At 39.2% G+C, this 23,916-nt stretch overlaps 1 protein-coding gene across 6 annotated transcripts in view; it reads left to right on the top strand.

Annotated features, from left to right (window-relative positions):
- The first annotated feature begins 669 nt into the window (after positions 1 to 669).
- Positions 670 to 23,916, top strand: part of LOC122809540 (membrane frizzled-related protein) — a 438,477-nt gene continuing 415,230 nt past the window's right edge. The window contains exons 1-2 of one of the 6 annotated variants that reach the window (XM_044081115.1): positions 672 to 984; positions 1,103 to 1,188. In XM_044081115.1, the coding sequence (XP_043937050.1) occupies positions 1,138 to 1,188 (51 nt within the window). In that variant the 5' untranslated portion in view covers positions 672 to 984; positions 1,103 to 1,137. Of the gene's footprint in view, positions 1,189 to 23,916 lie in introns of all 6 variants that reach the window. The other 5 variants (XM_044081119.1, XM_044081117.1, XM_044081118.1 and 2 more) reach the window with 5 other exon arrangements.

The raw sequence follows: 23,916 nt of genomic DNA, 5'->3' as shown, positions 1-23,916 counted from the left end.
GTTAGAGCAGAGGATTGCGGCTATGAGCTATTTATGATCTGCTTTGTGTTATTCAGGGTTTGATTCCTTTAGCCTCCATTTACCTACTGTACGCAATCACTTAACTAGATAATGTTCTCGACCAGAGTCTGAAAAAAGTTTGCTCTTTCATGGTTTTAAATACACATAAATAAATAATATAAAAGTAACAGTGTGCAGCATGTCAGGTTTGAATTTCAGTCCCTTTCACTTGTGTATCGATGTGAAAGTAAAGATTGTAATGAGTATGTACATTGCTATAAAACCGTTACACATTATTTAGAATGAAATAAGCTAAACACTGCTTACATGAAAAAGAAAATTATACTTGGAGCCTTATTAATACGTGGAAATAAGCTTGTCTTTTTATGTGACGTTCTGAGTTGTTTTTTTTCTTTTGCCTTATACACCTTGTATTCACTATTAACACCTTTCCTGGTAATATATTCGTCATTTTGTGTCCAGTAGATATTTCAAATAGGAAGGCTTTTGTTGATGTGGTCTTTAACTTGTAGTAACGATACTATATTATTTCCCTGAAATAGGCCTTCATATCTTCCAGCAGATTGCTTGCCACAGTCAGCTGATTCAGATTTAAGTGGATTTGGGGGGGAGGGGGCAGTTCAGCAGTTTTTGATTCCATTCCCTTCTCAGAGAAAGAGCACAGCTTCTTTCCCACGTCTTAAAAATTTCTACACAAAGAGTAAACAGTACTGCCCAGCAGGGAAGGAATTAAAAACTCAAAAACAAAACAACACAAGTGCTAAGCACTTTGCCAATTAATGTAGACATATTTTCTTGAGAAATCACGAGTGCTTTGTCTACTAAGAAGAAACTTGGTAAAACAGCAGTATGCTGCTTAATTTATTACTGAAACCAATTTCCATCTGCAGCTTTTGACTGCTACAGCATTTCCAGGGCATCTAATCAGAGTGAAGGAGTGACGGGGTCTGCCACAAGATTATGGTAAGATAATGTTTTACATCAAAGTAGGGGGTTATCATGTAAGAAGGCAGAAGGATAACTATCAGAACTGCATGGAATCAAATGTCTTGAATAACCAAAGTGACAACCACTGTTCCAGGTCCTGACTCAGAAAGTTTAAGGGAATCCTTGAAAATGATCATGCAAGAATCTATACAAATTACTGTGGATGCAGACCAGCCAAAAGTAGGTATTATAGTATCTCATCTACTTTTGCATGCATGTTAGTAAACATCAATTCTTTCAAACAATGTTTTGTTATATTTTACTTACATGAATGTGGCTGCCAAACTGCGTGCTCTTTTTAAAGCTCCCATTTTGTTTTGTGTTTTTTGTTTTGTTTTGTTTTTCGGACATCACTTTACATACACTTGTCTCACACACGATTCTGTAAAGGGGATGTGTGTCTCTTACCTCGCTCTGACTGATATTGATACATGCTTCAAGAAGTAATGTACTGAGTTCATTTCAAATTGCTAACCCCTTCACTTCTGATAACATATGACAGCATAACATTGATTGGCAATGCACAAAATGTCCAGTCAGAGGATAATTTTTTCCCAACATTCTGTATTCCTTCTCCAAATAGGCATGAGAAGGGCTTTGTTCTTCAGCGAATCTGCCGCAATCAGATTCTAAAGCCTTAACTGACGGAAGTCTCCTTTTGACTGGTGAGGTCAGAAACATTCTGGTCATATTCTCGCTAAACAGTAACACACGACCTTAGCAACAAATGAGCTATACAATAAAAAAAGTACAAGGAGTTTTCAAAGAGCGTACACACGTCTCATGGGTTTTCTTTTTTTTTAATCCAGAAACAATGTTTATTCATTAGTAACTTCATACAAAATGTTTTTTTTTTTTTTTTTTTTTACAATCCACTTGCCTGGTACACTTAATAATTGCTTCCAGCTCATTTAACAACATCATTGTTATGCTCTATGCACACTTCCATATTTATAACACTTTACTCCTTATGTTACTTATCACACTTCCAGTTGCTTTTACTGGGACATGCATTTCTCAATACAGAATTCTCCTGTTGCATATATATAAAAAAATTAAACTATATGCAATCAAAATATACACTTAAATTATCCATCCCGTATCTCCTCCCACACAGACTGAAGCAGTGCTTTTATTTTAGCTGTCTTCTTCTTTCTGCTTTTCATTTTTTGTTTCTCTGTTTGTTTTTTATTTATTCCTGACCAACCTGTTTTCCAGATAACTGCCCTTTTCTTTTCTTCACCTTTATATTCTCCTTTTAGTTCTCTTCCTTACCTGATCTCTGCTCACTTTGCTCTTTTTGCAACCACTTCACTTAATACCACCCCCACTCCTCTTTATACAGCTCTTTTTTTCTCTTTGTGCCAGGAAATATATTGATCTTCACACTTCATCTACTTTAGGAATATCCCCTGACTTCATTCTATTGATATGTGTCTTTTTTTCCCCATTTTTCCCCTAATGACCTCTTATTCTCTTCTGGTATTTGTTCACTATATCCAAGTAAAAACTTTTTTTTGCTTACCCTCACCCTGTCTGGTACTATAAAATCTAACCTCCTAAACTCCCAGAAAATAATTTATAATGTCCCCCTCACATCGGTGTCACTTCTCCAGTACCTTTCTGTGGCTCTTTTAAGTGGTATATAAAAATATGCAGATGCTATCAAGAAAAATCTGTAAACCTTCTGGCCATTAGCAATTGTGTTATTTGTTCCCACTTCCTTTCTCTTTGCCTCTAGCTTGTCTTACCAATTTTCATTCCCCTTTTTACTACTCTTCCTAGTAATTTGTGTATGAAATGTTTAATGTATTAATACTATGCATCTCCATTTCCCCCTTCTAATCTTATTTTGTTTATCTTATAACTTCTGGTTGCTCTTTCTTCCCTATCCTATATTTTTTCATGTTCTCCTATTTTACCTTCAGTCCCTGGTATTTCTATTCTAGAGCATCTGGCAAACTACATTCTTCTTCTGTCTCTTCTGAAGTCATTACCCTGTCTCCTACCGATACCTGCTTCCCAAGTCATTGACCTGTTTCCTAGCAGTACTTGCATCCCAATTCATTAACCTATTTCCTAGCGATATCTATTTCCCAAGTCATTAACCTGTCTCCTAGTGATACCTGCTCCCAGTATTTTATTGTATCTTGCCTCTTAGTCCATCTACATTGAATGCTGCTTTCTGTCTTGCAGTGCCTCTCCTATTATTAGGAAGTACTCCCTCCATCCTATTCATTCTTTAAATTGCTAGAGAAGATTAGTTAACTAACAAAACTCATTTAACAAAGGGGGACTTAAATTTCCTTTTACAGATTTGAGAGGAATACCATTAAACACCCTCCCCCATGTTTCAATTTCTCATTCACCTTTTGGCATTGTATGTCCAACAATCTTATTATCAGTTCTAGGTGGCATCTCTTTAAGTGTTCATCAACATTTAGTATCCTTAGCTCCCCCCTCTCTCTTCCTCTCTCTCTCTCTCTCTCTCGGCTTTTTTGACTGTGGTCACTCCTTTTTATTGAGGGTAGAAACACTAAGCTTCTTTGTAACCTGATATTCCTTTGAGGGAAACTTGTGAAATCCTGTTAGGCTGTTTTTGGTACATATCCTCGTCCCTTCTTTCTGGTCTACTTCCTGGACTAGAAGTGCTTCTGTATCCTTTGGGGGAACCAGCAGTTGAGAATTTCCTGAGTTTCTTATCCTGAAGTTCTTAGCATGGAAAACTAAATACTAAAAAATTGCTTGGAGCACACAGTTTTCATTTCTGTCCTGTAGGCTTATGCAAACAATAACTTAATTTCCAGTGTGACAAAATGACTTTATATGTGACTATGATGACAACTTTTTCCATCAATACCTTCATGTATTAGTAAAGTCAATGGAGTGACACAAGACAGTTCATCTGCCTTGGGAACTGGGATTCTGCCTTTTAGAGTTAATATACCACCAGTGTGACTAATAGTGTATTAGTGCCTAACAAAGAAGAAATACTATGCTAATATCATATCTGCCTGTATATCTTTATATGTCTTCAAAATCTGTGGAGACACCAGTATAAAATGTAGCAACATTTAATTAGTAATCCAACACTGTCCAAACATGAAATATCCTGACCCCTTGGGAAAGAGACATTTATTGTAAATTAGCCATGTTGTGTGGTGGAAATGGAAACCATAATCTGGAACTTTCCAGACAATGATATGACAAGTAGGAACAGCCAAATATGTCATGTGTGAGGGGAAAGATTCACTTTACAATACATTTGCTTAATAGCAAAAAAACACAATTAGATTATCTAGTCTGCCCTTTAAATGTGTTTAACTAATTACATCCTATCTATCATTTCCTTCCTTTCATCCTTCCTCCACCTTTAGTACATGTTCTTGAATGTCTCTAAGAATATCCTTTCCACCACCCATTCTGGAAGTCCATACTATTTGTCCACAGCCTTCTCCTTGAAGAAGTACTTTTATATATTGAGTGAGTTTCTAACCCTGCAATCTGCTGAACCCCACTTTTGACTCCTCCCTCTCTTCCTACCATTATTTTGCCCCTTTAGCATCTGTCCATCATGCTCCTGTGTAATTTTGTGATGTTGTCATACCTCTTATTATCCCTGATAATCTATTCAAACCCTCTCCTCTCCACCCCGCAATTTGTTCCTGTGGTTTTTCTTCTCAGTTCACTCTGGAAGCCTTATGCCTTTCTCCTTGTATACTCTCTAGAGTTACACAAAGTACTCATGATGAAGCAGGTCTAGGGGCCTATATAGCTGGACCTTTTACATCTTTGGTTCTTTAGTCTATCCCCTAAGGATTGACAACAATATTGTGGTTGCAGTTGGCACTGTCCTCTCAGTCTGCTTCTGAATGGACCAGTATGATCAGAACCTCCAAATCATTTCCATGCTCTTTTTGTCATGGGTTTTACTTCTACAGTCTGATACTCTTATTTTTGATTGATTGATATTTGATAATTAAGTGGGCTGGTCATTTGAGTGTTTTAAGCCATCTCCAAGGCCTCAGAGGGGTAGTAGCAAGATAAACATTGATGCATGCAATTTACAGTGTAGTTTCATACATGAAATATAAAGAAATAGTGTTGATCTATAAAAATTACTATTTAGATTTACAAATGAAGTGTATAGCATGTACAACACAACAGCCTGTTATTATGTGTTCATTTGCACAGATTAGTATAAATCACCTGCAGTTTGTGTTGAAGGTGTGTTGTGGCTTTGCTATGGTCAGTAAACACTAGATTATCTGCACACATGAAGACAGAGTGAGTCACTGTGTGTTAAATTATTAATAAAGAGTGAAAAGAAAAGGCAGCCCAATACTTGCCTTTGTGGTTCTCCAGTATTAAGGGTGCCCCATCTTAGATAGAATTGTTGCCTTAAACTTAGAGAGTTCTATTTTCCAGGTAGCTTTTAATCCAATTTAAAATGTTAGCTCCAAAATTAAGCTTGCTAACTTTAAGTTAACAGTGGATGATTCATAGTTTCAAAAGCCCTTGTCATGAAAACAAATGGCTCCCCATAATAAGACCATCATTCATATTACAGAAGATATTGTTAGTCACAGTATATAAAACAGTCATGGTGCCAAAAGTATAATAGAATCTATGCTGCTCTTGAAACAGAAGGCTTATTTACATATTTTCAAACGTTTTAGTTAAAGTTTATGAATATGAAAGAGGTCTGTAATCTTAACACTCTTTTGGGGCAGAAGCCTTACACAGTGGTGGCATGACAGAGTTCAAAGAGAGTTGGTACCTTTCTCGATGATTAGTAGAGATTGTAAATATGAGTGGTTGGTTTTGTAATGCAAGACGCTGCCACTCTTAAGATTGCTGGGTGTAGTTAGCGACTCTTAGCACAAAAGTTAATATCTAACTCATTTAACAATGCATTGGTATCATTGTGTGTAACTTGTTAAAGTAAACTGCTGGGAAATATTTTTCTTCACATTTTTCTGTTCTTCATAAAATGTATGTTTTTCTGGTAAACTTTTCAGGACTCTGTGACAAACCGAAAGAGTCTGTGCATGTTGTATTTGTCTTTGGACATAGAAACGTCCCACTCATCAGCACTTCTTGCTAATAGTAAGTAAATAGGGAAAAGTGATTTCTCTTAGATATAGATAGGAATATAGTAAAGATTAGTTTAGATGTTTTCTGTATTTATGTGAGACTGCCCTGCAATGTTGTTTTAAAATATTTCCTGTGATTCTGGACTCTGTAGTCACTGTGCTGAGTTATTGAATATTGTCTTGTTCTTTTATTTATTATTAAATATATTAAATATATTTTTGTTTAGAGATATTTAAGCTCTCAGAGTACTTGCATATGCATGTCCTCCCTGAGGTTGAGTGGCATTCAAAAGACATGCGTGAATGGGCGTGCCTTCGTTGAAGGTTGGGCATCAGGCTGGCACCTTGGCACTATAAAAATCGACTGCCAATCATTAGTGGACTGGAGTTCTGCTGTGGCGACCCCTAACTGGGAAAAGCTGAAAGAAAAACAACAACAACAAGAGTACTTGCATATGTATCTGGTGATACTGTATAGGCCACTCCTAAATAGCCTTGACCTTGGTCACATTTACAATTTGGATAATAGTAGCATCACACAGGAGGAAGGGCCTTATAGTAGCTGATAAACAGCTGGTTGGTGGCAGGGATAACTACCTTTTAGTCTGGACAGAAGGGGACATAGCTAGTAAACCTGTGCCAGCCTTTCCCAGGAGTGTGTGTGTGTTTGTATATAAATCAAATCTCAAATCTCAAAGTGTGTGTCAGTTACTTGGGCAGGGACAATAAGCACTAGTTGAACAGAGAGAGGGTGCTGGAGGGTTTGGCTTGACTACTCAGCTGAGATCTTCACCCTATAGCTGTGCCAGTGGGTAGTTTTATTGGGGATCTGGATAGAGAGGGAAAAAACAGCCCCAGACTGACTGTGATCTCTGTGTGCTCTTAAGGGAAATTGTACTTTACTGTGTGTGTACTTGTCATCCTCCCAATGTGTACGTCCCTCATTGTTGCTAGTAGTGAGGGTTGAGGCTCCTTGATTACTGGGCCAGTGCAGGGGCATCACAGACTTAAATCATAAAATAATGATACACTTGTGTTTCAGACTTCATATTCTTCAGAAAATGCATGCTAATGCAAAACATGTTGTTCTAGCAATTTCTATATTTATAACAACAATATTTCAAATCTATCTATGATTTTGTACATTTCTCCTTCCATTACTCCATTATTTTTGGCTTTGTCTTGAATTATTTCACAAATAGGTTGAGAGGTATTGCACTATATTGCAAGTAGGTATAGCAATGAAGTACTTTCTTCATTTGTTTGCTATTGTGCTAGGGCTGAGTAGCAAAGCTGCCAATGGAATTTTCATTGGTTGTAAGAAGGAAGTGTCTTTAGCTTTAGGCAATGTTTATGTTATCACTGCTATACTGGACAGTAGCTGAGTTTGTGGCATCTATAATGTCAGCTGTTGTTTCAATTATTTTCAGAATTGTTTAGGAGTAGATAACTGTTCATCTTGCCTTTTTCTGAGATAGGTTGCATTAGCTGTGTTGGTAGCTATTTTAGCTGCCATCCTATAATCTAAGTTTGATAGAACTGTACAGCTAGGGAGTTGTTTCCAGCATTATCCCTTAGAATCATTATTTTATTTTTTATCTTTTATCAGCAACGGTTAAGTATTAACCCTGCAGTTTGGAATCTATAACTCTGACTCTGACAGATTTAAATCTCTTTTATATGCTCATACTTTTATATGCTATTATTAGGCAGTTGATCATTTGTAGCTTAGCAACTGAAATCTCCACTATTTGCAAAGCTGGGGTGTAGATATGGTAATGCATCCATTTAATTAGTCTGTGTTTGAAGGTAGTTAGGGAGCCACTCTGTTTAAAATGAAGGGAAGATTTTCCAGATTAAATAACTTTCTGGGAAAATATACCTGCCTCATCAGCAGGTTCTGTTTATGCTTCAATGGAGTTCTAGGTTGCTTATATGGATGCTCATGGTGTTACAAATTTTATGGATACAAAAGAAAAGGTTGGTTGAGTTCCTGTATACTAAGGAGGTCACCTCTCAAGAGTCTGTGTGAAACAAAAAAGAGAACTAGGGCTGTAAGTCATTCTTCCTATTTCAAGGACCTCATACTCTTGATATTCTTAGTGACAAAACATTGAAGTTTCTTAAGTTGGGTCACGTGTTTGGTTAAGTGCATACAGAAGGGGGCATAAGGCCTGATAAGTCAGTAGTATAGGGGGATGATATCTTTGGAATTATAAGATATCCTCCTCATGATCAGCCAGGCTAGGTAGAAGGATTTTCTAAAAATGGTAGATACATGGTTAAAGGGGAGTTTGTTGTCTACAGAAGTGCCTATGTGCCTAAAAACAGTGTCTGTTTTGAGTAGGGCAATGCTCATTAACACTGTAGGTATTTTGGAATGTTATGCTAACCAAATGAAATTATACTGAGTTTTTTGGCATTTAGTTTTAGACCATGGTCTTGGCACTGTTTGTGTGTATGTTTTAGCCCTTCTTGTAGGATCTTAGTGTCTTCCAGATAGTAGATAATGGTCCCATGTTTGCAGTCATCTGCATACTCAGTCAGACAAAGACCCTTGGCATTCACCTTAACTTCATATATTAAATACCCCCACAGAAGCACCCGATACCAAGTCTTGGGAGGCCCCACTTGTAAAAGGCCTTTTAGAGGACAGCATACCTGCAACTTTGATTTGCTGGATTATGGTTATGACCCTGTTTGCTACCGCTGAGGTTATATAGGAGGCTAGATTTAGAATGATTAGTTTGTCAATCATGCCTAAATATGACATACTTGTTCAGGCCAAGGCACACTGTGTGCACCAATTTTTCCTTATCCAATACTTTAGTAACTTTTTCAAATGCATCATCTGTGCTTAGCAGGCAGAATATTCATTTTAGAAACCAGGATAGCAAGCTGCCAATATCAACATTTATAGGTTCTATAATGATGCGTTCCATTGCACTATAGAGAAAGTGGATGAGTCTTATTGGTCTGTAGTTGCTAGGCTCAATGGTGGGACTTCTTTTGTGATGGAGAACAACCAGATCTATTTTTCATGCCTTTGGCATTAAATTAGCTGTGAGGCTGATGTTGAAATTGTGCAGCTTCAGAAGAGAGTCTGTGAGAACAATGCTTCATACTGACAAGATAGCACCCTTGGCACATTGTGCTTAGTCACAAAGAGTAAATATGACTTGTTCAGCAGTGATTTTGGGGGAGTGTGTGTGTCATTTTACATTGGGGAAAGCTAAGGGGATGGGGTAGACATTTGAACTAGCTTTCTGTAAGTATGTTGGACATGACTTCTTGGGTTAAATGTGTATTATTCTTACTGGTAATCTCTGTGCAGTTCTAGGTATTGTTTCTTAAGTTCCTGTCATGCTGAAGGATTTATGATTGTTCTTGGCAAATATGGCAATTTTAACTTCATATTTGGTCTTAGTAGATTTGATTTTGCTACCACGTTCACTCTTAAAGCATGGAGTTTTCAGTTTATTTCTACAGGTGAAGTGCTTTTATTTATTTTGTTATACAGATTGTTTATACTATGGTTGCAGTACAGGAGATTGTCTCTGAATTTGGCATGTACTTATACCTCTCAACTTGTTCACAGACTGTCCAGATTTTTGCCTCATATTTTTGGTTTGTTCCTCATAAAATCTGTGTGCTCTGGCAAATCAGTGAGGATTGAATTCACTAAATAATGACAGTCATCTGAGATTCAGACTTCATATCCTTCAGGAAATGCATGGCAACATGAAATGTTTTATTCCAGCAACTTTCTAAGTTTATATATATATTCCTATTTTTGGTCCAGATTTCTTGTGCTAGGAGGTTGAGAGGTATTGCTATAATGAAACCATAATCTTGATGCAGCCAGTGAGGTGAGGGAAGAAACTCTACAAATGCAGTGGTGTTGGCTATTGCATCCTTGAGGGTAGGGGGTACTTTTAAACTGCATCAGGCTATCAAATAGATTTAGAAGGTTTGACTTTCAGAAATCCCTGATGATACTTGAGTTTGTGGAAATTTTAGATTAGGTCGTAATGGTGTCAATCGCTGAAAGGTGGTCAGAATTCAACACTGATGAGGCAACTTCAGGCAGGAGCATGACATGGCTATATTTGTGAGGGCCAGGGACAATAAATTTGAACCATTTGTAGGACGTGCACTATCCAGTCTAGAGCTTATATTGATGAAGTGTAAGAAATGCTGTACATGCTTATTTGTAGTAGCTCTGGTCTTCCAGTTTATGGACAGATAGTTGATGTCCCTAAGGATAACAGTATTTGCTTCAGTGATGAGTGACTTCTGCTTGTTTAGGTAAGCTTCATGGGTTGTAGGTGTTATAGATGGTATTCTGTAGTTAGCTAGGATGGGATAAGTGTTCTTATAGTTACAATAATAAAGAGGGGTTCAAGGTCATTGTCTTGCCATATATGTAGACGTGAATGTGAAAGAATTTCTGAGGAATATGAGCACACCATCACCAGCAAAAGAGGTGCCCTTAGCATTGGGTCTTAACAAATAGTAGGCATTGAAACCAGCTAGGGAGTGTGGATCAACTGCTCTGGAATCAAGTTTTAGTGATAATACAGAAGTCTATATTTTCCAGGGATAGGAATGGTTTTGGATGGAGCAATTTACTACTGAGGCTTGCAGCAGTATTTTAATTCTGACCTGATTAGATTTAACTAGGTTTGCAATTTGAGTAAACTGCATTTTCTAAAATGGCACTGTCCATGTCATATTTGTACCTGCGGTGAAGGATCATCAATGGCCAAATAACCTGACATGTCCTAGCACATGAGAGGCACTCACTGTCAGCCTTTATTCTCACAGCCTAATGAGTGGCACATCTCTGTGTCTTACTATGGAATCACATGTGGCTAGAACATTTCATTGTGTAGTGACCAATTCAGATTGCCTAAGGGGCTTTGGTGTGCCATTTTGGTGACCCCTCATTACAGTACTTGCATTGGGAGATGCAGTAAGTGTGACTTGTGGACTGTATTTGCCTGGTAAAAATGTGTGCATTGGATCTTTGCTTTGGAGGCCTCTGAGGCCTATGGAGTGATGTATCTTCTTCCTATCCCACCTCCATTATTCCATTTCATAGTCTCTTGTCCTTCACTCTTCATGTGCCTCAGAGTCTGCACTCTGTACTGATCAGCAGCATTTCTAACTTCCTTTGTTTTAACTGTCATGATGCTAAACACAGGTTTTAACCCCTCATACTATGTAACTTACATGGAGCAGCATTCCTTTTTCTCTCTGACCTCAAATTCAATGCTGTCCTCCATGCAGACTGCTACTGCTTCCCCATTATTTCCACGGTCACCATTGCTGAAGTTGCTCCTTTGTGTCATACCCTTTGTTGTAACTGAATCCTGCTTCTGTGGTACCAGCAATGCCCACCCCCTTCTGAATCACTGCTTACAGTCTACCTGAACTTCTTGCACAGTGAAGTAATACTTCCAAGCCATATTCCTATTTATTCTTTTTTTTCTCTAGTATTTTCTCCATCCACTTTCATCTTCTGCCCCTTCCGTATTAAATTAAAGGTACAATTATTTAGACATACCTTCCTGTCTCAACTCTTATATTGTCTCTTTTTTGTCAATATAAAGCTTGTTCCTGACACAGAGTTTATCTATTTTCTAGGTTTCTTGCCATCCTCGTACCATTACCAAGGCCTACTCTCTTGTATGAAGCCAGATGTTATACTCCTTAATCCTCTCCTTCATCATTGTGCTGGCTGCCAAGACTGGAAGCTCTTCTACGAAAGCTGTTTCCACTCACTTGTCTTCACATCTCTATGCCACCTGCCTGGTTCTGCTTTTTCTGATAGATCATTAGTGACTACATGCCCCAACATGCATCCTTCCCTCTTAATGACCACACTGGTCCCCGTTTCTGTTATATTACTAACACGAAGACTAAATTCAGATTCACTGTAGCCTCCCCTCTCCTGTGTCCCTTGCCATGACTCTTAATCACCTAGGTGATTGAGTCTACACTCACCAAACCCCTCTTTTCTGTCCATGTCATAACTCTCATCTCCTGTACTTCAAGCCCCATGTTACTACTACTCTTATGTGCAATTCCATCCCCCTGGATGAAGCACCCCATCCTCCTCCTTGTCATTTGTACTGGCTACCTCTCTCCTTGTGTTGAACCTAATCTTTGTCCCTACTATAAGTCCTAAGCAATGTGTTGTTGACTTTGGATCCTGCCTCCTCTTCTGGCTGCATCCATTCTTACTGACTCCCTTCCAACATTCCCTACAGGATTGACTCCTTCTTAGTCAGCTATGTTTCTTCTTCTTCCTTGTCATTCATGTATCTCTGCTGTTTACATGTCAGCCTTGGCTTCCTTTACCTTGGTATATCTATCCTGGATGCTTTCAACCTTTCTTCCCTTACCTTACTTGTCAACTCACTGATCTGCACTCTGCTGACAATCTCTACCCATGTTCTCCTGCCCATTTGTGTTCTTCTTTCTTACCTTTCCCAACATATCTTGTTTAGTCCTCCTGCTACTTCCTCATCCTCTGCAGTGCTAATCTGGTGTTTCTCACATCTGTCTACCATTTTAAGCTTCCATATTGCCAAATGAATGTCCCTCCATGTCCCACAGAGCCCATTTCAACTGATATCCCAAAGTTTCCTGAGTAAACCACTGTTAAAAAAGTCCTGTGTATTTCATCCACCTGTCCTCCATCCAATCTTTACTGCTCATTCCATTCTTTTCTATTCTTGGATAATTCAGTTTATCCTCTGTTTTATTTAGACAGACACACACACCACAAACTCACATATGTACAGGCAACCCCCCCCCCACACACACACATATGTATATCAGCAACTATCTTTGCTTTTCTGCATAAAGTGTTACCCTTGAACTGCTAAATGGATACCAAACAGATGAAAAGTTATGGAGTACTTGAGGGAAGGAAATAAAATACTGTGTTCCAAATACATAGGCAATTTAGAAACACACACGCAGTTGTGCTGAGATATCTCTCTCTCACACACACACACACACACACACACACACACACACACACACACACACACACTCACAAAATAGTTATGTTTTTTACAAAAATGGAAGACTATAACTCCAGTTAAATCATGGAAACTTAAGACTAAAATATGCATGAAGATACCTTATTAAGATGCAATGACATATTTAATACCTTAACCTCTGAGTATTTTCAAGACTATCTTCAGAATATTGTCTGTTTTAAGCTATTATAGTTATTTGATTTACATTTTGCATTATATGCAATTTCTAGTGTGAGTTCTGTGGTGAACAGCTTCTCAGTGTGCTGAGTACAGTAATGACTTGTACTGCTACCTTATTGACCTCTTCTTACATCAGAAGAAACACATTCCTCTTTATGTCTCCTTAATGCAGAAGTTTTTTTGTTGTTGTTGTCACTGGGCTTATGACTCTTTTAGCAATATGTGCTCTAATCTACATAACTCTACATAAAAAGAAGATAAAGTTACGTATGTATCTTTACAGCTGGAATGGCCAGCTGTGTGCAGCTTGTATCTGAGTGCCTTGATATATTAGTCTAAGAAATGTTCTATAATTCTTTATATGATTACAAGGAAGTGGTCATTTATTGCAAGGTACAACCAGTAGTTTTAAGCAACCATTTGGATGTCCTAGTTTTGCCATTGGTTTCATAAAATTTATATTTTTCTTGTTTTTCAAGCTGATAAATGTGCAGGATTGATATTAATAATGTGGTGATATGAAATGAGAACTACAAATAATATTTTTGTCTAAGAGAAAGTGATATTTTCTGTCATTTTTGTATGTTTTTTGCAAAATAAGCATTGTTTACATGGTCTAAGAGACATGACTATTTGAGAATTTTCTTGCCTACTTTTTGTAAAAGGGAGGTACAAAACAAAGTGAAACTGGGATTATGAAGGGGGTCTTGTCCAGAAACATTCAGAAGAAAATCTTGTAGTAGATATATGAGGGAAGTGGGAGGATTCTTCTTTGATAAGTTGTGTTTAAACAGAAGCACCAGGCAGGGGTGTCCTCTTTCCCCCTTGTTACTTGCTTTGTATTTGGAACCACTGGCAAAGAAAGTAAGGGACTCAGAAATACAAGGACATAATTGGGTCAGTGCTCAAGATTGGTATTATTTGCAGATGATATTGTTTTGTACCTGATGGAAACAGAAAAGGACAGCTCAGTGTTCTGGAATATTCTGAGACAGTCTCAGTTTTTTTGGCATATAAAATTAATGAAGATAAAAGGAAGGCTATGGGTATAAACTATGTACCCACGCAAGTATTGGTCCAGCAATACCCATATTTATGGGGACACGATAAAATGAAATATTTAGGAATATAGTTTAAAAAGGATTTGGTTATGGTAGCTAAGGATATGTGGGAAGATACTAGATAAAAGGTAATGCAAAAACTAAGAAACTGGAAGCTCTTGCCTATGGATATGGATAGCAAGATAAAAGCAGTAAAAATGTTTTTAGTCTCTTTAATTTTATACACAGATCAGACATATTTTTATCAACCAGAGTAGAAGCTGTGGACATAAATTAATAAAGAGTTGAAAGATTTTATTTGGGAGTGGTAGAGGCCAGGATTCAAATGGGTCAGTTGATCCTCCCAACAGAACAAGGAAATTTAGGATTACCTGATTTGAAGGGATATTTCAGAGATATACAGTTAAGGCTCTTATACATAACACAAGCAGAAAGCTACAATTCAAAGAGGGACAGGACGATGATGATGAAGCAAGGGGGTGTGAGGTCTAGCCAATTAAATGATGTCCCTTACTATCCTGGGTCAGTATCCAAAGAGATTCAGTCCTCACTACTAACTCCAATATGAAACTGTCACTTAAATAGAAGTAGTATTTCACAATCTTCCCCTAAGACCACAAAAGGAACACACTCTGTTTTTCTGGGACTAGACTATATACCTCTGTCCTTCCAAATGTATTTTCTTATTACACACTTCAGAGCAAAGTGTCCTAGTTTAAGACCTCTGATACACTCACACTCAAAGTAAATTTAAATTTCACACATCCTAACACTTCTGGGAAAGCCTGACACAGATTTCCAGCTGTGTCTCTTTCCCAAAATAATACAGTAGCACTGCAACCAATCAGAGTGTCTTCATGTCCTTCTAAAGCGTTGTCCAATTATGAAAATTAATTATCAAAATAAATGATAGCTATGACCAGAACAGCCAGGCCTTCAAGGTGACGTGGGGAGTATCAAACGAGTAGAAGCGCAGTCCAATTTCTAAAGAAAAACACTGTTTTTCAGCCACAATATAAAGTAATGAAAGACATTTAATAATAATAAAAATGATCACAAGACTGTAAATCAGTAACACTCAATAAACACTAGAATTCAATCACTAGAAATGTAAAATCAAACTGTAGGATAGGAGTCCGTTATTCTAGAAAAAATCTTTCTTAATAACTAAGCTTTCCTGATCTAACAAAGAAATACTGTCCCTGATCTGCTCTAAGATATAATAGCAAGGCCAAGGCAAGCTTATAGTTTTTTTTGGTGAGTTATCTTTTCTTGGTGTCCACTGACTGCTCAGTACTTGACAGACTGCAGTCTCATCTGTCTAATTTCAAAATATAACTGTCAGCTGTTTAAAAAATTATTTTTCTGTCAATCAACTGTTTAAATAATCTCTTAGCAACCAAGAACATTCTAATGACATCGCTTACTGCCCAGCTGACTTTCCACAGCTTGTACTGTAGAATGTCCCTCTTAAACAATGCTCAGTTAGAAATGTATCAAAGCAGTGACAGATTCTACAAACATTCTGTTTAAACAGGAAAATACTCAACATTTTAAAACATATTTACATTTTCACAATTAGGCATGCTAGCATACAATACATGTTAATCTGAGAATATGCACAAATCTCCTGCCAGACATGCTAACACAGATGACAATGTTTTCAATTTCTTCACATCCTCTCCCCTTATGACTCAAGCACAGTTTTTAAAAAACGATGCTTGAGAAAAATGGGTCTACCTGGGAATATTAACTCACTTCTCTCCGGGGCAATCCATCTGCATTGGCATTATTAACCCCACTGCAATGGTGTATAGTCATATCATATGCTTGCAATCCTAGACCCCATCTCAGTAACTTGACATTCTGCTTACTGACCCTATTAAGCCATGTTAGAGGGTTATAATCTGTGAGTACAGTAAATTTTCTCCCATAAAGATAGGGCTGCAGCTTTTCCAATGCTCACACTATGGCCAAACACTCTCCACAGCTGCATAACACTCTTCTCTAGGTTGTGATGGACTTAAAAATAAAAAATCCCTTGATCCCCACCACCGGTGATGATACCACTCAAGTCTTCACTCTGATGGGAAGAAAAAACATGTGGGCTCTTACACTGCAGGCAATGAATGGTCATATAGTGTAGCCAGCTGGTAGTAAGTTTGATGGTTAGAAATTAGGTCGGAGAGCAGGAGAAAAGAAAAACAAAACAAAATCAGAAGTTCTTATTAACCCTAAAGGTGAAGGGCACCAAATAAGAAGGCTATGCCACAGTGTATGGACAATTTTTCAGGAGGGTTCAGTAACTGGTTTGTGGTAGCATTACACTTGTGGGACTCTTCTGCTGTATGTTTATATTAGGAGGACTGGGTTTATGCATCTTGTGGTAGGAGGTGTTTGCCTAGTCTATCTATATGAGTTGAGAAATATACAAAAGGGCTCATTGTGTAGTAGTTTATTGACAATAGGGCTCATTAGTAAGTTATCTGTTTTTTTCCGTGCTGCTATAAATTCAGCATGTTTTCACATTGCTGCTCACTTCTAAGCCATTTTTAGCAGTGCCCTGTACAGAAGCAAACACCTAGAAAGCATATTTAACCTACAGAATGCGCCATAAAACTGTACCCTGTAGAGCAATAAACAGAGCAAAAACCTTGTGCGCTGACAAGCTTAGAGCAGCTAGTTTGGCATTGAGTGGCGAAACCTGTTTTATAGAATTCAGTACTGTGCAATCATTAAAGTGCGTAGAATTTAGTACTGTTTAGTGCAATTTGCCCCAGTAAAGCACCCTTATTAGTCCGCATCAACAAAGCACCCTTAAAAGCCTTCTAACCCCAAAACACCATCCCCTTTTAGCTCACCAATTAAAGGACTGGAACATGCATATGTAATTTCCTAACTTTTCTGTAGCCTCCATAGTAAATATGGACATCTTGAGACACTGTAGTAATTGCCTTATTTTACCCAAGACCACTTTGTCCTTAAAGATACAGACACAGTATGCAAGAGGTGTACTTACACAATGACACTGTTGGCTAAACTCTTTCAAGCAAGTGCACATCACGTTGCCAAAAGCAACTAACAACACCCAGCTCACAAAGCACACAACACAAAAATCGACTATCATATAATATCGCACTTAAAAGTAATCTTCCTAAACAACAAAGGTCACCTAGACCATCTGTTGTCAAAGCTATGGCTCAGCAAACCCAAAGGCACTCAGAAAAAACACCACCTAACATCACACATACTACACAATGTTTTTTTTTATTCTGTCAGTGCTGACTTATAGATACTCTGTATTCATACTGCTCAGTCTTTTCCTTCCAGCACTCCTTTTTCACCTAAAGCCATTAACATCTCAGCAAGGAACAACACTCCTGCTTCTCCTTCAAGTTTAAGGTACAGCTTTTCTCACACTTGCAGATCATCTCCAATGTAGAGGCCTTGAATCTGGAGTCTTAAATCTTAAAATTAATATTGGCCAAAAATAACTGTTCCTTCACCTGATTCCCATTACCTTCCTATTTTACACTTATTTGCCTGCCTCTTAGCCTTAAAGGCATAGTGCTTAATATGTTCCCTAGGCACTACTATGCCACAATGTACATATAAACCTACAGATATCATAATGTTGTTTCTTAACTTAAACCACCCACTTCAAAATAAAGCAAACATTAGGCCTAGTTCACTTCAAGAGTTAAAAGAGAAAGCAAAAAAAAAAAAAATTGTATCTGCTTTTACTGCATTTGTGTTTCTTCCTACTTTATTTTGCTTTTGCGTCATCTTAAAAGTACTCAATTGTATTTATTACTGCTTGGTGTATCTCATTCTAAGCCTTTTAGTTTAAGCACTTGGGCTTCAGACCAGTTGTCTTGCATTAAGATGGTTTGTGGTCTGCACTGTGGTGGCAGAACAGGTAGCTTACATCCTTCTAAATTGGGAACTGCTGATTGAGGGCTCAGTGTCTGTTATTCTAAAAGTGTATTAATTCTGGTTTAAGCACTTGGGCTTCAGGCCAGTTATTTTACATTAGAAGGGTTCGTGGTCTGCACTCTTGTGTGAGGAGAGGCTGGACTCTGCCCTTCTGAGCTGGGAATTTCTGGTTAAAGGCTTATAGTGCCTGCATATTTGAACTGCTTCTTACTGAAATTGGTACACCTTGTTTGCTGTAGCATAGAATAGATCCAGGCCTGCTGAATCTAGATTTGTTTGTATAACTTGAGCACTAATCCAGGCATTCTTTAAAGTATTCAATTGTATTTATTACTGCTTGGTAGTAACTTGGTTAAAGTGTAGCTATCATTCCAAGTCTTTTGGATTAAGCACTTGGGCTTCAGATCAGTTGTTTTACATTAGGAAGGTTTGTGGCCTGCACTGTGGTGGCAGAACAGGTAGCTTACATCCTTCTAAGTTGGGAACTGCTGATTTAGGGCTCAGTGTCTGTTATTCTAAAAGTATATTAGTTCTGGTTTAAGCACTTGTGCTTCAGGCCAGTTATTTTACATTAAGAAGGTTCGTGGTCTGCACTCTTCTGGGAGGAGAGGCTGGACTCTGCCCTTCTGAGCTGGGAATGTCTGGTTAAAGGCTTATAGTGCCTGCATATTTGAACTGTTTCTTACTGAAATTGGTACACCTTGTTTGCTGTAGCATAGACTAGATCCAGGCCTGCTGAATCTAGCTTTGTTTGTATGCTTGTTATTTCCCTGAAACGCTAATTCCACCTAAAATGCGGCTTTTCAGCACTTCTGCAGATCCCTAGTGATATCTGCATTGCATACTGTACTTATTCCTTGTTTCACTTGAAAGAAAGTTACTGTTTGTCATTTTTGCATTTAAGTTGCCTGTAACACATTGCATTTAAGTTATCTGGCACTTGCCCACTAAAGCAATTATATAAGTCAGCACTAAAAAATTAAAAGCACTACACCCTCACAAACTCCCTTGAGTACCTTGTTCCCCATTAGCCCTTTTTTTTTTCAATTATAAAAAATTCCCAATACTATTCTAGCATGTCCAAAGGTCGGTTGTCAATCTCCTCTCCGGTCCAGCTGGTGAATCTGGGAATCTTGAGGCAATGTTACAACTGCCTCATGTACACAGACAACCCTCTCCTCCTCCCAACAAATTCCAATACATGTGAGAGATGCAACCATATAGCCATACTGGAGGCTAAGCTCTCTCAACTCAGTACTGGCGTAACCAGTCAGGAGGAGAAGGAAACCACACTCACTACAATTCCAGTCTCACATAGACCTACCATGACAGCAAACCAAACACATAAACACACAAAAACATACTCGGAGGCTCTAAATAAAAATCTGCCTAAGCAGCAGAGATCTCCAAAGCAGACATCCAAGCAACTGCTACCCCAAAACAAAACACGTACAACACATAGCTCACAAAGCCAGTGTGCTGAACAGTCACAGCCCTTAAGGCTAAACAACACACCTGATACACTTGTAATAGGTGACTCTATCGTCAGGCACACTGACGTCCCGCTCACCAGGCTGAACAAGGAGAAGGTCACGGTGAGCTGCCTGTCAGGCGCTAGGATCCGCCATATAACACAAGCATTCAGGTCACTCCAAGGCAAGTACAAATATGACTCAGTCATTGTCCATGCTGGTGTGAATGACCTGAGACATACCTTCCTGGACTATATGAAAAGAGACATAGAGGAGCTCTCTGAGCATGTAGCCCAGGCCGGTATGAACCTGACCTTGAGTAGCATCTTACCCTCACCAAGAATGATGCCACAATATGAAGACAAGATGATCAATTTCAACAATTGGCTTAAGTAGTGGTGTCATTCAAAGGGGATCCAATGCCTGTCAGCCTGGGATGACATGCTCGACAAGCCACGATGCTTCACTAGGGACGGCTTGCACCTGTCACCCCTGGGCTTTCGGATATTGGCAAAGGCTCTTGCTACCCCAATAGTGCCTTTTTTAGGCAAGGCTCAAAAGACAAACCCACCTCCATAGGTATCACAAGGGATAAGAAACTAAGAGTAATGCTACTCAACGCCAGAAGTCTAAACCTCAAGATGCACGCACTCGAAAGTCTCCTTAGCATGGAGAACATCGATATCTGTGCAGTAACAGAAACCTGGTTCAAGGCTCCCGAGAGCACCCCAGCACTACCAGGTTATACCTCATACCATGCTTTTCGGCCCCAAAACTTGGACCGAACCACAAAAGGAGGGGGAGTATCAATATTCGTCAAAGATACCCACACCTCCAGTTAGTGGCACAGCATGAAGCATCAGAGATTATCCATGTGCAACTAACAGTGGGTAAAACTGCCTTCCAGTTTATAGCCTGCTACAGACCACCCTCCCAAACCCAGGAACCCCACTCGGCCTTCCTGAGAACACTGGAAAATATGAAGGTCTCTCCAAACACCATTATATTGGGCGACTTCAACTACCCAAACATAGACTGGGAGCATTACTCTAGCTCCAACACCCTAGCCCAAAGGTTCCTAGAATTTATAAACTCAAATGCTATGGAACAACTTGTTACCACTCCCACAAGAGGGGAAAACATACTGGACCTGATCATCACCAACATGGGGACTCTATGCTCCAGACCAGAAATGTATCCCTCATTGGTAAGATCAGACCATAAACTAATCTCACTGGATTTTCACATCTTGACTCCACCCCCTGCCCTAAAAAAAACAGTGAAAAACTTCTGTAATGCAAATTTCACATTCCTCAAAACCGAGGTGGAATCCTTCAAAGCCCCCAGGCCTGTGGAAAATACGGGCCAGACCGCAGAATCCTTTATAAACGCATTCTATGAACACCTTCAGGAATGCATGGATCATGCAATCCCAAATAAAACCAAGTCCCAATCCTCCAAAGGCAGACGTCTTGTCTGGTGGACCCCAGCCATAAACAAACTATACAATAGAAGGAGGAAGCTACTACATGATAGAGCAAAATCCCAAAAAGGGAAGGCATCTCTGATCAGTATTAGCAAAAAACTATGGGCACTCATAAAATCGTCTTAAGGCCAGCTTTGAGAGAAAAATTGCACAGGACACTAAGGATAATCACAAGGCTTTCTTTAGTTATGTTAGAAGCCTGGGTGGGAATTCCCAGATATGCTCAGAATTAGTCCAAAATGACAAAAAATACATCAAACCCACAGACATTGCCAACATCCTAGCTGACAGGTTCAGCGCAAACTTCTCCCCCCCCCAACCAAAAGAGCAAATATCTATCCCAGCAGAGTGCTGCCCCCCTGACATCTCAGATGCTCAGGTAAGAGCTACCCTCTCCAAAGCAAAAAACACAGCATCAATGGGACCAGACGGTGTCCCGGGCTGTGTCCTACATGAACTCCAAGAAGAGCTAAACCCAAACATAAAACTACTGTTCAATCTCAGCCTTACTACAGGATATGTACCCAAAGAGTGGCGTACAGCAACAGTGGTCTCTCCCCACAAAGGTGGTGCCTCAACGGATCCTGGAAACTATCACCCCATAAGCCTGACTAGCTTGGTCTGCAAAGTTATGGAAAGGATCATCATGGACCTCATAAATAAAGATATTGGGGACCTACAGACACTGGATCCTACCCAGTTTGGCTTTGTTAAGGGCAGATCCTGCCTCTTAAACCTGGTTGATTTCTTTGAAACAGTCACTAAGGCCATTGATGAGGGGAAGGTGGTCCACACAGCCTACCAGGACCTCGCAAAAGCCTTCGATACAATACCCCACTTGGGCATTATAGATAAGCTCACTAGCTTAAATATAAACCCCTATGTCACTAGATTGGTTGCAAACTGGCTCAAGGACAGAACCCACATGGTTAGAATTGCTGGAGCCATGTCAGACTCCAAACCAGTTACAAGTGGCGTCCCACAAGGCTCAGTCCTGGGACCTCTCTTGTTCGGTATATATTTCTCGGAGGTACAGGCCAACACGGAAGGACTGTGGCTGACCAAGTTTGCAGATGACTGCAAACTGGGCACCATAATTGACACTCCAGCCGACACAAGCATCCTCCAAAAGGGCCTCATAGAAACAGACAACTGGTGCCAGAGCCATGGCCTCAAGCTAAACGCCAAAAAGTGTATAGTCATCCCCTTTGGCAAATACAAAGTGCCCACAAATTACCACGTAGGTGGTAATCCATTAAGTACAGAGGAAGTAATTAGGGACCTGACAACCACGTGGCCAAAGTGGTTAGAAAAACATTTTATATAGCCCACCTAATCATGAAGGGATTCACATCTAGATCAGGGGAGGTCATCGTGCCTCTTTACTCATCCCTCATCAGGCCCATAATTGAGTACAATGCCCCTTTTGGGATGTACCTTACCAGCCACCTGCAGCAACTGGAAAGACCCCAAAAGTACCTCACCAAGAGGATCAAAGGGCTGAAACAGATGCCATATGCTGCCCAGTTAAAGAAACTCCAGCTCTACTCAGTGGCATACTGCCTGCTCAGAGGCGATCTGTGCCTGACGTATAAAGCCATGTCCAACCCGGAATTAATGGACATGCTGCACCTCAGAAAATCCAAATCCCATCGAGCCACTGGCTCGAGAGACTTGAACCTCAGCACTGAAATAAATAGGACATGCTGGAGGGACAGATTCATAACCCAGAGGCTCCCTTCACTCTGAAATAAAATCCCAGTCCAGGTTAGGCAGAGTCCCTCATTGACTCTCTTCAAGAGGAATCTTGATGAGTGGATGGGAGAGCGTAGGTTTACCCCCGGTATCACTTCTGTGTCACTGTTAGACAGAGGCACAGTATACTAACCTCGAAAAAGGGCATAGCAAAATTATTTTAAAATGGGTGAAGAAAGCCAAACACACTCTGGCTAGGCTTATAAATGCCCTAGGGCAGATAGCCTGGTATGAACCTCTGAACCTATAAACCTAACATAATGTTCCCCAAATAATATGCTTTGCATTGTACATAATCTGAATCTAAATCACTTTACAATCAACTAATTTGCAAGACAACAGAATATGAAGTGGAGACCTTCATTAGTTAAGCACAGACACAGTTAATCTAAATTGTAAACCAACACATTTTAATAAGTAATCAGTACAGAAGTTAACAAATTTTATTTAATAAATAAAAATAAATAGAAATCAAATGACATTATGTTTCTTGAACCTGTAGAATCCCTTTACTCAAAGATGGTTATTTTGCCTTCCTGTCCTGCCTCAGCATTTGTAATTTACTTTAAATAAACACTTTGCTTAGAATTATGAACGGGTCTATGTCAGAACAATGAAAACGCAAGTCTCGAACGCTCACATGAGCGAATAATCAGAAACTCGAAATTTGTATTGTGGGGGGATGCACCCCCGCTAAATATATATTCCTACTCCGAGATCGCACTACAGTGAGGAAAGGGCAAATATTCCGATCTTCACTGTACTGCGATCCCAAAATACCAATTTCGAGTTTCTGATTATTCGCTCATGAGCATTCGAGAGTTTGCTTTTTCGTCATTATGAAGAAGACCCTTATGAACTTGTTAA

Source organism: Protopterus annectens, chromosome 8.part0 (assembly GCF_019279795.1).
Source record: "Protopterus annectens isolate FY-2018-M chromosome 8.part0, PAN1.0, whole genome shotgun sequence".
Lineage (NCBI taxonomy): Eukaryota > Metazoa > Chordata > Ceratodontiformes > Protopteridae > Protopterus > Protopterus annectens.
The sequence above is the reverse complement of the archived record's forward strand: the minus strand, read 5'-3'. Positions and strand labels throughout refer to the sequence as shown.